The sequence below is a fragment of the Opisthorchis viverrini genome, assembly GCF_000715545.1.
Source record: "Opisthorchis viverrini unplaced genomic scaffold opera_v5_227, whole genome shotgun sequence".
Lineage (NCBI taxonomy): Eukaryota > Metazoa > Platyhelminthes > Trematoda > Opisthorchiida > Opisthorchiidae > Opisthorchis > Opisthorchis viverrini.
This window is the reverse complement of record NW_008751884.1, coordinates 716,794-730,383: the sequence shown is the minus strand read 5'-3', so window position 1 is coordinate 730,383 and position 13,590 is coordinate 716,794. Positions and strand designations below refer to the sequence as shown.

General features: G+C 45.3%; 2 protein-coding genes across 2 annotated transcripts in view; one reads left to right on the top strand and one right to left on the bottom strand.

The window, feature by feature from the left end:
• Positions 1-3,719, top strand: part of T265_08612 (hypothetical protein) — a gene marked incomplete at both ends in the record, with an annotated part of 34,201 nt that extends 30,482 nt beyond the window's left edge. Inside the window, 2 exons of the mRNA XM_009174467.1 lie at positions 2,230-2,311; positions 2,743-3,719. Coding sequence (XP_009172731.1) covers positions 2,230-2,311; positions 2,743-2,945 — 285 coding nt within the window. The remainder of the gene's footprint in view (positions 1-2,229; positions 2,312-2,742) is intronic.
• On the bottom strand, positions 441-10,926 carry T265_08611 (hypothetical protein; the record flags this gene model as incomplete). The annotated part of the gene is made up of 5 exons (XM_009174466.1): positions 441-3,716; positions 9,350-9,571; positions 10,276-10,502; positions 10,534-10,660; positions 10,689-10,926. 5 exons carry the CDS (start codon positions 10,875-10,877, stop codon positions 3,378-3,380), a joined length of 1,104 nt encoding a protein of 367 aa, XP_009172730.1.
• Between the last annotated feature and the right edge of the window lie 2,664 nt (positions 10,927-13,590).

Below are 13,590 nucleotides of genomic sequence, written 5' to 3'. Positions count from 1 at the left end.
GGTCCTGGAAATCGAACCGTCGACTACTGAAGGTGATGCCTGTTTGTCACTACCACTCCCCCAGCTTATACCAGACATACTTGCTTTACCACATCTGGGTAGGCTAAAACGCTTGAGTGATGTGGTTGTTACCGGTTGTCAGAGCAAGTTTGACATTATACTCCGGCAGCATGAACGATATGGAGTACCGGGCTGTTTCAAGGACATGCTACAGAAACTAATCGTTCAGCTGTAACAACCTTCCAGTGTCTAGCTGCCATGCCACCCGAAGGATATATTGCTGATATATTGCCAGGTTGCTCAAGCATAGACAGGGAAAGTCGAGAGGCTGAGATCGGGTTAGAGCCACGGACCTTCCAATTAGTAAATTCGCGCTCTAACTACTTGAGCCATCTCACCCCAGGAAATAAGCTCCCAAACACCTGATATCACGGCATATGGTGTGAATTATGAAAATTTAATGCACAAATGCTCGAATACCCATGCTAAGAACTGTACATCAGTCAAACATTCCGTGTTTCACCACTAACCGCTCAAAACACCATTTAAGTTTACGGCATTCTACTGTGTACAGACCTCCCATAGTGCAATCTTAAAATAAGTGCATAATAGGAAATGCTCTCAAGTAGTCTTGCTTCTCACCTTTTCCAAAGTTTTATCAAAGTTAGCTACCTCGAATGACTCCACTCAGTTCAGGGCTTGCCAAACGGAAGGACATCAGCTAATCCCCTAGACCAGTCCCAGGAAATGACCATCTGGTTCAAACACTGTACACCTAAGGCCTCACTAGAGTGGAGTCAGTAATGAGTGGCAAGGAAACGAGAGTATTACTCTGTAACAAAGCGACTTATTTACTTCCAAAAAACGCCAAGATGCCTCGTTTATTAAATCCATGCACCGGTAGTCTTTAGGGCACATGCCGTCACGGCAGTGCCAGCAACTCACTGCTTAAGCTACTCATGAGTAGGACGAGGAATTGCAGATTTCGAGTTCCTTCTAGCTAACTGCGGAACCAGCAGTAGGACGCCAGGTGAGACACAACGGCACCCACTGTGTCCAAACCCAGTACTTCTGAGAAACAGCTGGTGATCAGTACAGAATTGCATAAGATGTTCACCATTGTCATTGCGTTTTGCGTTTATACTAAAAATACCACCGAAGCGAGCTTCCAGTGAACTGAGGCGTCTTAATTGCGGACAGAAATCTCCTGTTATTATGGCTATATCTGAGTTCTTCATGGTCGACAACAGGACGGCTAATTATCGGTATACAGCGTCTTTCAACAAGTCCGAACTACTCCGATGACGTATAAACAAACACGATAAGCAAGTAGCGTTCAGTACTTAGACCAGTTGTTATCGCAGTTGGACGTCTGACAGCACTAAAGCGGCCATTTATGTTTCCAATCGAACAATGAAGCTTCGGCTTGAAAACCTAAGGCTATACCAACGACAGTGCAACTCGCTGCAACCCAATCAGAATCACTCGAAGTTCGTAGTCTTTAGCGTCTAGATAGAGAGGATGCTGTAATTTCAACAACCTCACGTGGATCCTGTTTTAGAATTTCAGAGTACCTAGAATATGCGCAAGAGCGGCTTGTGGTCAATCCGCCCAGGAGTTCTCATGTTAAAGACTGCAATCAAAACAAGAGATAGAGACCTGAATAGCGTATGTGGATCGATGTCATATGTTCTCAGTCATATGTTCTCATTTATTCGCCCTGTTTTGCGCAGTGAACAAGGCAACCTGACCAATGTCACCACGCGACGACCGATGTGACATCAAAGTAATTTTACCTGTAACGTCCATGGTTGTATGTGGCCTGGAATATTACCGGCGCGCGCAAACCTAGACTGAACGACGATTAGGGTCCTCAACCAAAGCCTTCGTGTCGAAATCCTTGCCGAAAGGAAGCAGCGGTTGGTTTGAGACTAATCGAGGAGCTCAAATTATAAAGATGGCGATCACATACGTAATATTGAAACCCAATGGTGCCAATGAATCATTCGCGACATTCCCGGAAGATTAAATGCACATCTGATAAGGCATCAATGATGACTAACAATAAAAAACTCCACAATTCCAATAGTCGCAAGTGAATACTGAGATAGATATTGCACTGAAAATTTCACGAACCTCACACACTCGTCAGTCAAGTTCTGCTTAGTTCACCTTGCCAATCCCCCTTCATTAAGTAAAGGTTTGCTGCTTGTGATAATTTTGTTTTAGGTTATCGGACAGGAGCTGGAAAATATCCAACGTGTAAACTCATTATTGGGATATACGTTAGGATTCGAGGATGATCGCTTGGGTAAGTTTCCGGGGTACGTTTATCTATCAACCGTTAACTGACAGAACGGAAACAAATAGATCTTAATGACAGAAGAGCTTAGTTTCGTTAGCGAAGGTCATGCATGCAGTCCAAAGTATAAAAGGAACGGGAATAGTGCCTGTGACGATTGGCATGAAAACCCAAATGCTAACATTTCTTTCCCGTTGGCGATCATTACTCATTACAACAACTGGTCTGGATATGATGCCGTGGCAGGGACGATTCCCACACACACTTCAAAGGTCAAGGAAATAATCAAGGTCAAGAACCTGGTCCAATATCTGCTAAAAGCCCAATCCAGATGAAGCTTAAGTCAGCAAATACTAAAACGCATATAGAACCAAATTCCACGATAGGCAGTTATTGGTCTACGTAACTGACTGCCGCATTTTTGTCCTGTTCTCTTTCAGCATGCTTGATTTATACCACGGCAATCCAATCGGAAACGCCACGTGCCTTGGCAGACGCGCTTTGTCAAGAGCAGCTTATGTTCAGTATACCTTCTGGAGTCCTGTATGAAGCCTGGAACTTAGTGAATCAGCCATACACGACAGTGGCTGAACCCATGGACAATCTCTACAGTCTCGCATGGCGTTTGAAGCGAAGGCCGTGATCCGCGCACACAGATTCAATTCTGGAAAGCTGTTCAAAGTCAACTTTAAACCTGAGTGTATAAAAGCCAATAATAAATACTCGCTCCTTGCTCAATGTCACCCACTTTTCCATCACTAACTGAACTGGAGGACAAGGAGTACGAGGAATCTTTAAAAAGAAGTTCCAGTAAATCATGGTAGAAAGACAAACCTAGGCCGTTTCGTTACTTCGCATTTCCATCACCCGTGACAAGCATTTACGGTGCCAATTTTTACGGTAATAAGCGCACAAACAACCAGAATTCATGACTATGTGATTCGTCAAATACATTTTGTGGTAGTCATATAGTTGTGGTCCGTAGACCACAATTATATACATCCAAACGCCAGTGGTCGTAAGCTTTCATCGTAGAACATCTCAACTCCGGGAACCGGAAAAAACTTCGTCCATATCATCGTGGTCCCCATTTAATATCACCGAGTCCATGGAATTGACGTTTGAGTTGACCAGGTTCAGCCCATGCGGAGTCAAGGTAAGAATCCTCGTCGTTTGCCTCCAACTTCTTCCATTCTTCCTGTTTCTTGTAATAATAAGACATCATAGCCCTCTGATCATCCTCACTCACAACAGGCTCTCTGGCTGGGGCTCCGGCACCACGCCTAGAAAGTTTAGCTACAATTTTCGTCTTCTCGTTTCGTCCAACGTAGTCCGATAGCTGTTTACCGCGAAGCATTTCCTTGCCGGAGAACCACAACGTACCCTCTTCCATAGGGATGACTTCTTTTGCCGCCTATTTAGGGTACATGGAAGCGAGTACGCAAGTTATTAACAAAAGTCCTGGTGGAAAATACAGGCGAGTTGGGTATAATTTACACTTTAAAGAAGGTTAAGCTCAGTGGGCATAATTTTGGGGCACCGGCATGTGAATGCAACACATATACCAACTATTAATAGACTGTCAGATAAACTGGGCATTGTTCTTCGCCGCTCATTAGTCGGTTAGCAGAGGAAACCTGGAGAAACAAGCCATTAAGTTTTGAAAGTGATGACTGTGCATAGTCAAGCAGGTTTAGGCGACAAAAATGTCAGTCGATACATTCGGATTCAAAAGTTATACAGCGCTGTCATAAAAACTGACGACCGACCGATGCAGCAACTCTTCCGGGTATTAAACGACTTATTCACCTCGTAGCCAGTATCGCTCAGACTCAACGCAATCCACATCAAATCAAGTGACGAAATATCGCGTGAATAACTATATGTAAGCATTCTGTCGCGCTTACGGACGGAGCACTTCTGTCAAGCTTGATAAAAAGCTACGGTTAGCGGTGCATGCGGAGTGACAGGAAGCGGAAACGCTCAGTCGTCGGAGTTGGTCAGATGGGTGTTCAATTCAATTCACATGTTGGGGTGGACGCGCGAGCTTAACCAATCTCCACACAAACTGGACACTGCCGCAAGCATTTGACATGCAGTGGATCGGTGTTCGTGTAGGGATTTGCCTTTTACATCAAATTATGTCCACGTCCCAACATGCCAGAAATCACCACAAGCAGCTTACACCGAATCACACGTTAGAACATTCCAGAGTCCAGGACACCAAGACCGTAGGGCTAAAAGAGTCAGTTCTAAAACCACCAATAGGTTCATAGTTTTCATGTCAGGTAGGGACGACCAAACAGCTGAATATCAGAGTACGCAAAAAGGGAGTTGGTGGCCTGTATTTCGTAGGTTACACGGGGTGCATTCATTAAGCCAACGGATTAGCCGGTATTCAGCTCAACCTGTAAGACGAAAGGGGGAAATATGATAAAGGCATAATTGAATTCCGGTTGAAGCACTGGAGGAACATGCTTGTAACTAAATACTGGAGTGCTCCCATTATTGCACGACTGCAATGACCATCCAGATGTCAGTTGGAGATACTGCAAGCTGCTACTCCACCTGCGACAGCAAGTCCCAACATAAGCCCCGAGACTGGATTTCACAAATTATCTGCATAGGCGGTGATAGTTTTACGTCGTTCAAAAAGGCGAGACACGCATACCATTCCGCTGGACACATGAACCATCAAGTCCGAAATGATTAACAAGTTCATCAACGGGTGAAGTAAATGCTTCTGAGAGCTAGACCCGCAAGCCAGACAGAGACGAAAACTGACGGAAGCCACGTGGCCGAACAGCGCTCTGGTCCGACGGAGCATACACCACATACAGGCAAGCAAAGCAATACTGCATATAAGCTGAGGTCATCTACTGAAGGTACTTTCCAAAGCTTTCCACAGATTATTCTTAGCAATACACGGTTGCTGCCTTCCACCATTTTGTTATGGTTTAAACCTTGAATTATCCCTACATTTGGTTTACTTTACATCCCAGACACAATCAGACAAAATGTACTTGCAAGCATACACATATATGAATCTCGTGTAGAATTAGTAGTCATCGCGTTGAGACGACGTCATCCGGGTGCAACTGGATACTTGCGCGGTTCGTTTGGCAAGATCTATGAAAAGATCACAAGAGGTCTACGGCTCCGTGTTTATTGTATTCTTCTAAACACTGACGGAGTCCAGGTCTGCCGGCGACAGGTTATGTGACGCTTTAGGTGGTCTGTTACAGCGAGCTAAAAACTCAGACACCGATGTGACCGTTGGTGACATGTACACGAAGGTAAATGCATTTAGCGCTGCCAAAGCTTAATCAACTGGTCAAACACGCTAAAAACCAGCCACATAGACAAATAAGAGGGCCCTTGTGAATGTATGCTGATTGCATGTTGTCCCTTTGAGACGATGACAGGCTCGGAAACATCGAAAATCGTTTGGCCGCATAGTGACCGCAACCTCGCGTAAATCCAATACGCCATAAACTAGTAAAAAATATGGTCAAAGTAGATTCTCTAGGAAGACATCAACGCGAGTCCTGAAAAGCTTGAGGTAACGAGACAAGAGTGTGCATGACAGCAGCCTATTTCCTTAGGGTGATCGTTCGGCGGGAAAGGGCCAAATGAATAAGCTCAACACCGGTGCATACTGCCTTCGTAGGAGGTGGTGGAAGAGCACGGACGGATGGGACGACTAAAAACTATGTGGAAGGAATACAGCAGCCGCAAGTCTGGAGGGACATCTAACATGAGTACGGATAAAGTAGGGAAAATAATGTTATATACCAATGGGAAGGGAGGGATTGGATTGGAAATGAAATGAACTATCATTCTTTGAAGCAAGACTGACAGGCGAAAACAACTCCAGGGTAGGATGAATCGGAGGTTTACAGAGAAAAAAACGCTGGGTTACGAACCGAGATGAAAGTGGACTGAAGTACCTCATGCACGAACAAGTATCCGTTTTCTAATTAGTTTGTTAAGAATTCACTGAGGCCATCCGACACCAGCAACGTTTTTGGGGTATCAATGATCAGAAACCCGAAGATATCCCACACCATCTGTCCGCAGAGGCCATGCTTCACAGCTACAGTGTTTACTGTAGCCTGGTACACGCGACCCTTGAAACCCAGTGATATGCCGCTTTGACATCACAAGTGGCGCAAATTACGAAACGTGATTCTGGCCTTTGAGATTTGTGTACCGGCTTCATAAGACACACTTATGTCAGAGCTAATACGAGCATCGAGGTATGTAACATTTTCCACAAACTTTGATGCTTCTTCGATTTCAAAGAACGCGCTCAGAGACCACAGGTTCTGAAGAATGACTACGCACTGCGAAGGTGAAAGAGGTGTGCAGAAAGATGGAATGATGGAGGTCAATTAATTCAGCAGAGCACGTGCTCCGCTATCATCTTCATATTCCAGATCAGCTGAACAGCAAAGAGTGGACGTTCCTGCTGGAAGCCATTTTCCTAGGGAAGCTTTTGGATATGTCAGCATGTGAGACCTGAAGTATGTGAACATAAGCACCGACAATGGTGTTCGTGCTGTCAGTTTCTATCCAGATTGTCTGACTAAGTGCTGGAGGAGCATGCACATCGAATGTTCGTAATGGGGTAGTTGTAAGTCTCCATCACTCCTCCAATGCCTTATTTTTCCCATCACAATGACATTGCTGTACGGCAGTGAAGCACCCGTGTCCTCATCCGGTGTTGCCGTCAATGATGATGACAATGACTAGATTGCGTTTTGGGGCATCCCAAGTTGAGCAAGTGTGGTTAAGAGCACTGGTCAATATCAGAATCAAACTTAACCTGAAGTCAAACTAAACGTAGACTGGATCGTCGGTACATGTAGCGTCGCTGTAACACATGACAGAACGTAGAGATGTGGTCGACAAACCTTCTACCCTATCGAAATCCCACTTGGTGCTCACGGGTTACGGTTTCGCGTGCCATCGCAAGACGAAGAATCATTGACTCAGAGGACCTGTTGCAACGGGAGTCGAACAGGCGCCTCTGTGGTTAACACATTTGCCGCGAGCGCTCCATCTGAAGATGGACACTATTACCGGCCTACCTCAGTTGTGTGGGACAGTCTATTTCCCTAAGATAAGCGTCAATAGGCTAGACAGGCACCGATTAAATAATTCACCACCATCCTAGAAGAGAGTAGGTGGAAGACTGTCAAGATCACGAGTACGATTGCAATTAATTAGGGGTACAGTCCCAGACTATTCTGGAGCTGAATGGCGTTCCGTATTCACAGTCCGCCTATCTGTTAAAGCCCGAAAGTCCGCATCGGAGGTTGCAGGTAGACAAATGAACTGCTGTTCGAAGTACTGTGCCAAATGACCAAAAGATTCTCTGTTGAATATCAGAGGGCCGTTCATGTCCCTGATAGTTTAGTTGACAATGAGCTTCCGAGCTGAATGAATCAAGTGGAACGAACTGCGGACGTTTCCAATATTTTTCGCATCTTCCACTTCGAATTCGCTAAACTTCTCGGTCTGCACAAAAAATCAGTTTCCCAAGAGGTATGATGATGTGTCGAGCTGAGTTGTGGTTGGGACCAGGAGGAATATGTCGTCGTACTTCCAACACGGTCATGGTCCTATCGGAGATCGAATTTTTGGACGAGGTTGGCTGAGTTATACCGCAGACAAAAGTGCTTTGCCAATCTGTCCCTAGTGACATTTGTCATCTGACACAAGACTGAAAGGCGTTGGAGGCGCCGTTCCCATAGGTTCGGTTGGCTTCTGGGTCTACTAGCTTCTAAATCTCTAAGCGAGGCTTGCGAGTTCTGTATAGACGTAAAAAGTGTAACGAAACCAGCAGCAGACGATAGTATGGTCAGGGTCCACGGGGGCATTCCAGGAGTAGCGACCGAGAGCTGGACACTATGACCGGGCAACGAAGTATGAAAACACTAACAAGTAAACTTAGTCCGGTCGACAACTGCCGCCTCCCAGGATGGGGATCCTGGGAATCAACTCATCTATGGCTAATTACACTGGCACAAGTGGCCCAATCGTGCGATCAGTGGAGCTCGTGCATCAAAGCTATCGCCTTCAATGCGTAGCTACCCGATTTCCCGACAAACTAAATATGCCGCTCCAAGGCTTGTCTGTATCCCCCAAACTCTCCTGTTTTCCGGTGGTCGAAACTGTAGCATCTGGAACCAAAAGCCTATGATACATGGTTTATAGATGAAAATTTGAATTCATTGATTAACGGACGTCACAAAACGACTGTTCACTGGAATCCATTCCAACAAAAACACGTTCGGGTCTGGGGTTGAGTACAACTCCCATGCCATATATACCAGAAGTCATCGTTTCAGGATCACCGGACATATGGATCCTGAAAAGTGAAATGGCCGAGTTATGCTTTAGCGTTTTGAGATGGATGATCACGTTTGCGTATTTTTTCATGTGTTTAGCAGGCAGCACACATCTATTTTAAGGTAATGTAAGGTGTGGAGGAGCATTGCCTGTTTCCCAGTCTGACATAGTGAAGATGTTGAAAGCTCCTAGGTGAAAAGGATCTCGTGGATCTAGCAGTGTTTATTGTTAATAGACATCAGGGTGCAAAAGGTACATCAGTCAGATAACTGACAATCAGATGACCCAGAAACTTTTGCTTGTGTGGTGAGGTGGGGTTGGAGAGAGATATCTGTGGATAAATAACTGCGCAGGCAAATGATACTTCTCGGTTGATCAGGCCGAGGAATGGGGTTCCAACTCCAAAGTGTAACCCCAGAGGCAGTGGGTAGTAGGGTCTTCTTTGAGGGCCCTTCCAAGAACCGACGACTCAGTAGTCTGACCTGCTCATTTTCAAGGGTCTGGCCTAACTCAAGGGCGCAGGGAGTGAAGGGCTTCTCACTCCTGTAGGGGCTGAGCACAGCAGGTGCCTTTTGAGCAGCACCAAACTCTGGTTTCAAAAGTACTTCGACCGCATTCAATAATGCGCTGGCAGTCAGAGTCAACCGTTTAGCTATCGGTCTGTGATTTTTAGGGCCAACCCTTTCTAACCTTGTCTTTCTGGGGAGAGGGTAGCATCGCTGCTTCCACGGATGTAGAGATGCTAGTCGCCTGGTGAATTGGAACATAAGGAAATCGGGAATCCGGACAATGTGCTACCGGATCATTCCCAAGACGGTCCAAACCGTCTGGGGGAAGGTAGTTTTCAGCATCGGCGAGTAGGGAGACAAGTAAATATACTGCACTATCTCGGATACTACAGAGATGTTCCGCCTGTGGCAGTTTCATTCTAAGAATACCATAAACGGCAGCTTTATCTTGGATTTAGTTGAGCCACCCATTAACGCTAAATTAACTTGAGAATGGGCATATCTCGCCAATCGACGTTTGTCAGCCCAACCAGCCAGAAACATTTATCTCATGGCAAATCACCATTGGATCATCCAGTTCCGACTTGTTTCTCCACCGTTCATTTATTCGCTCACAATTCATCGGATGTTTTCCTTACCACCCGGCCCCTTGAAGCATCTAATCAGCTTACGAAGCGACTGGAAGGTTAGTCAGCCTGAAAATATGAAGGCCGAGGCCAAATGTTCATTAATACTCCAGAGGCGCATGGCAACAGCAGGCTGACACCAGGCTGACTTTTTGGGGCTCGACGGTTCGTCGATGATTGAACAACTGTTATATACTCCGTAAGTTCGGAAGTTAGAGTTGAAGTTTTCTAGCTTTTTTAACCAAAACAGAGAGTAGCATTGCTGACACGAAGACAGTTTCTTGATCGTTTAGAGGAAGCACGCTGGTCTTCAGACTGAAGTGAGAAGCGCAAAGAGCCATTATTCCAGGAGTGCATCGCAATGCGATTAACTTCAGCACAAGCGTTAACCAGTCTTTGTCTGACTGTTTATTACTGGACTAATCAAAGCTGAATCTCAGAGAAGTCACTGCGTGATTGAGACCTGAGAAAAGAAACTTACCTGAGTGCCTTCGAGATCCTCTTCATTGTCTAACTCTTTTTTAATCGGATCGTGTGGCGGCAAACCCATGGGATAAACGATAGTTACGGCACCGCTCAACATCATCAACGCTTCTTTCACTGTCGACTTATCCATGCACTGATCACGCTTCACAAGATCTTTGCTGACCAGCCTCTTAGCTTCGTCTATAGTTCTCCGCAATACCTCGGCCATTTTTTCGTTTGGTGCTATTAAATTAAACAATGTAAGTTATCTCACCTTTTCCATTCCTTCTACCGATCTCGTCCTTACATTCAATGTAGCCACCACTTGGAATGCATTTCTCGCCCCAGTCATCCGTCAACTTCAAATCGGTCACCTGGTCCTCTGTTAAACCCTGAGCGCTCTAACGCAATTTAGAAGAAACGACTCACCTGCATGTTGGGAGGTAGTGAAACGCCATGTTTAGCTAAATCGTCGATTTCGGCACACAGTCTGCCTATTTTTAGGTATCCATTGTAGATTTCACATACAAGATTTATTAGGTCCTCCACACTGAAGCTCGCGGGTACCTCTACGATGAAATACGAGACATCTGCCCGCTTTATGACAATTTTAACCATCCTGTCGTCATGCCAACCACCGTTGAAGTGAGCGCGGCAAATTAGCCGTCTGCAGTTCTAGTCCAATTTGATTAATAGGTTGCATATCAGTGAGGACACAGCTAAGTACGCAACTTATCGATTGTAGTCGAAGATTCTGGATCACTGGAAAGAGAATGCGAACAGGATTTCAACATATGGCCCGAATAGCCTCAGCAATACCTACTTCACGTACTTAATTCTTAGAGGTAGGTATAACGCTGCTAGAGTTGTGTATCACGACACACAAACTCAGCATATGGACCCCAAATACCGCATCCTAGACACACCCAAAATTCCTCTGAAACCGCGGTTCGAAAAAAGAAAACTTGAACGTAGTGTTTTAGCATTTGATAGTAATTATTCGGGCCAAACGGCCGCAGTTTTATAAGAAATAGTTTAAACAAACTAGGAGTCCACTGTGGGAACAGAATTTGTATTTCCATGGCAGCCGGTGGCTTCGACAATTATCGCTATAAAAACGGTGGGACATTTTGTGGAAAACCTTGTTTCTTTGAGTGTTTTCTTGCGTATTGGATTGGGATGCAATCTCAAAACGACGTAGGCGACAATCACCCCTATAAAGTCGACGCAAACTATTACTGGAGAAGCCATTCGCAACCTGGATGTGGAAAATTCCTCTATGGTTGCGACGAGCGTCTCGCCGAAACCAAGGACTTCGTCACAGCTAGTAAGTCTTTTTTCATGATGGTAAGCATACGTTAGAAGTGGCTTAAGCAAGGTTTGATCTTCACCGAGCCACAAATATTGCCGTTGGGTGAATTATTGGATTTGTGAGCAAAACAAGTAGATGGTACAATAAGATGGCCACTGCTTTTTAGTCCTTACACTAGTTGAACCGACTGAAACGGTCTTGTAGGTAGCACACTTTTCTAGAAACTATGAGAAGTATAGTGAACTACGGGCAAGCCAGCAGACTGGGTATGGTAGTCGCGGTACCGTCATCGCGACGCCGTACTTCGATCCGTGGACAACTCCATACATGAACATCTTTGATGGGCCGTTTATGGCTGTCCTTGTAGTTAGGATATTTCTTTGTCTATCGAGGGCTCGTGGTGGTTCATTGTTGCCATTCAAGCGAGGTAAAAAGACAGTCATGTCTACATATGGGACCCAAGATAGGATAAATGTCCGAAAGGTTCGCTAGAAAGCATTTTGATGTGAATTGGAATGTCTCCTGAAATAGTAGACAGTCAAAAGTTATCACGATTCCCAACTGCTCCGAAGGAACGACACACCCCTATTATAGGCGACAATCTTTATTCAGGTATACGATCGATGCAAACTGTATTTTGCGTATGTGAACATGAGGAACTTGCGTTGACTAGATTGTGCGCAACTAAGGTAGCTCAGAGTTTGCAGATACATGAGATCAGATATATCTGGTGCTGCTGCGTGTTCGCACGATGAGCTGACTTCAGAATGGAGCTGTTGCAACTAAAGAAAAGCCTTGCAATACCAGTTGAGTCCGAGGCGAATTATCAGGTGCACTTGGTGAGTCTCTGTTAGCATTTCTTGCTCTTGTTAGTGAGGATGACAATTGTGTAGTCATTTGGCGTGCACTTTGCACCCAAAGTGTTACGTTATCATAGAGATAATTATTCCAGCAGATGGGAAGCGCATCGTTAGATATTATCGGATTGTTACAGTCAGCATAAAACGTGGGTTTGTTTGTAGTTGCATGTAAGGGGACAGGTGGGCGATGGGGTTAAGTCAAGAGAGGGAAGTCGGCATTTGCGGGGGTGCTATCAAACTGGGTATAGCAGTTGCATTCTGTCGGCGCGCTGGAATACTTCGGTTTCTGGACAGTCTCGTAACGGACGTCATTTTATAAATGATTTGGCTTGGAGGAGGGGGAGGATAATTTCAGTTGGCAGAGAAAATCCTCAGAGGTTGAACAAAACCTATTTAAGATCGCGGGTATTTTTTTGATGCGGTTAGAGAGGCAGTGTGGTGCAGTGTTTTGCACAAGCGCATCTGCGCATAGCTGAGCCCTAATAATCAGCGCCGCATATGGGTACTGGCCTAGCAGTTTTTCAAAAGTATCAATTTAGGCGATATCGCCTACAGATGTATGAGGCCCGTCGTTCGCCATTAGATTAGGTATGTGTGTATAGTTTAGTCTTCCCAACAGGTACGATCAACAGCCAAGTTAGATGACCTCGAGTACATTTGTGTGTATAACAGGCTGCCAGATGTGGCTATCATGCATATCTGAGGCCTTATTTTTACCAGTCGGCATATAAATTGTACTGATGCTTACTGTAGCTAGCGAAGACAAGCGGAATCGCGTATAGTTAACGGCATACAAGACCGTCATTGACCATTGGATTATGCTACTCTGCATAGGTGCAGTCTCATTATCAACGTTGCACATAAACGCGAGCCTAGCAGTTAAAACAAGTATTCGAGATGAGTGAAAACTAGTAGAGATACGAGTACAGGGGGCCGTCGTTGCTCATTGGATTGGGCTGCCGCTCATATGTGGGGAACCCTAATTAGTGTCGCACATATACACGGATTCAGCAGCTACATTAGGTAGTCGAGGAGGCTACCGTCATCGTGGTGACCGCTTCATGATTGGTGGTCACCATCTATAGGACGTCATAGTTATAATAGGAAAGACGCTCACATCATTCTGGCAGCACTGTATTATCTACAAGCTAGCTATGCA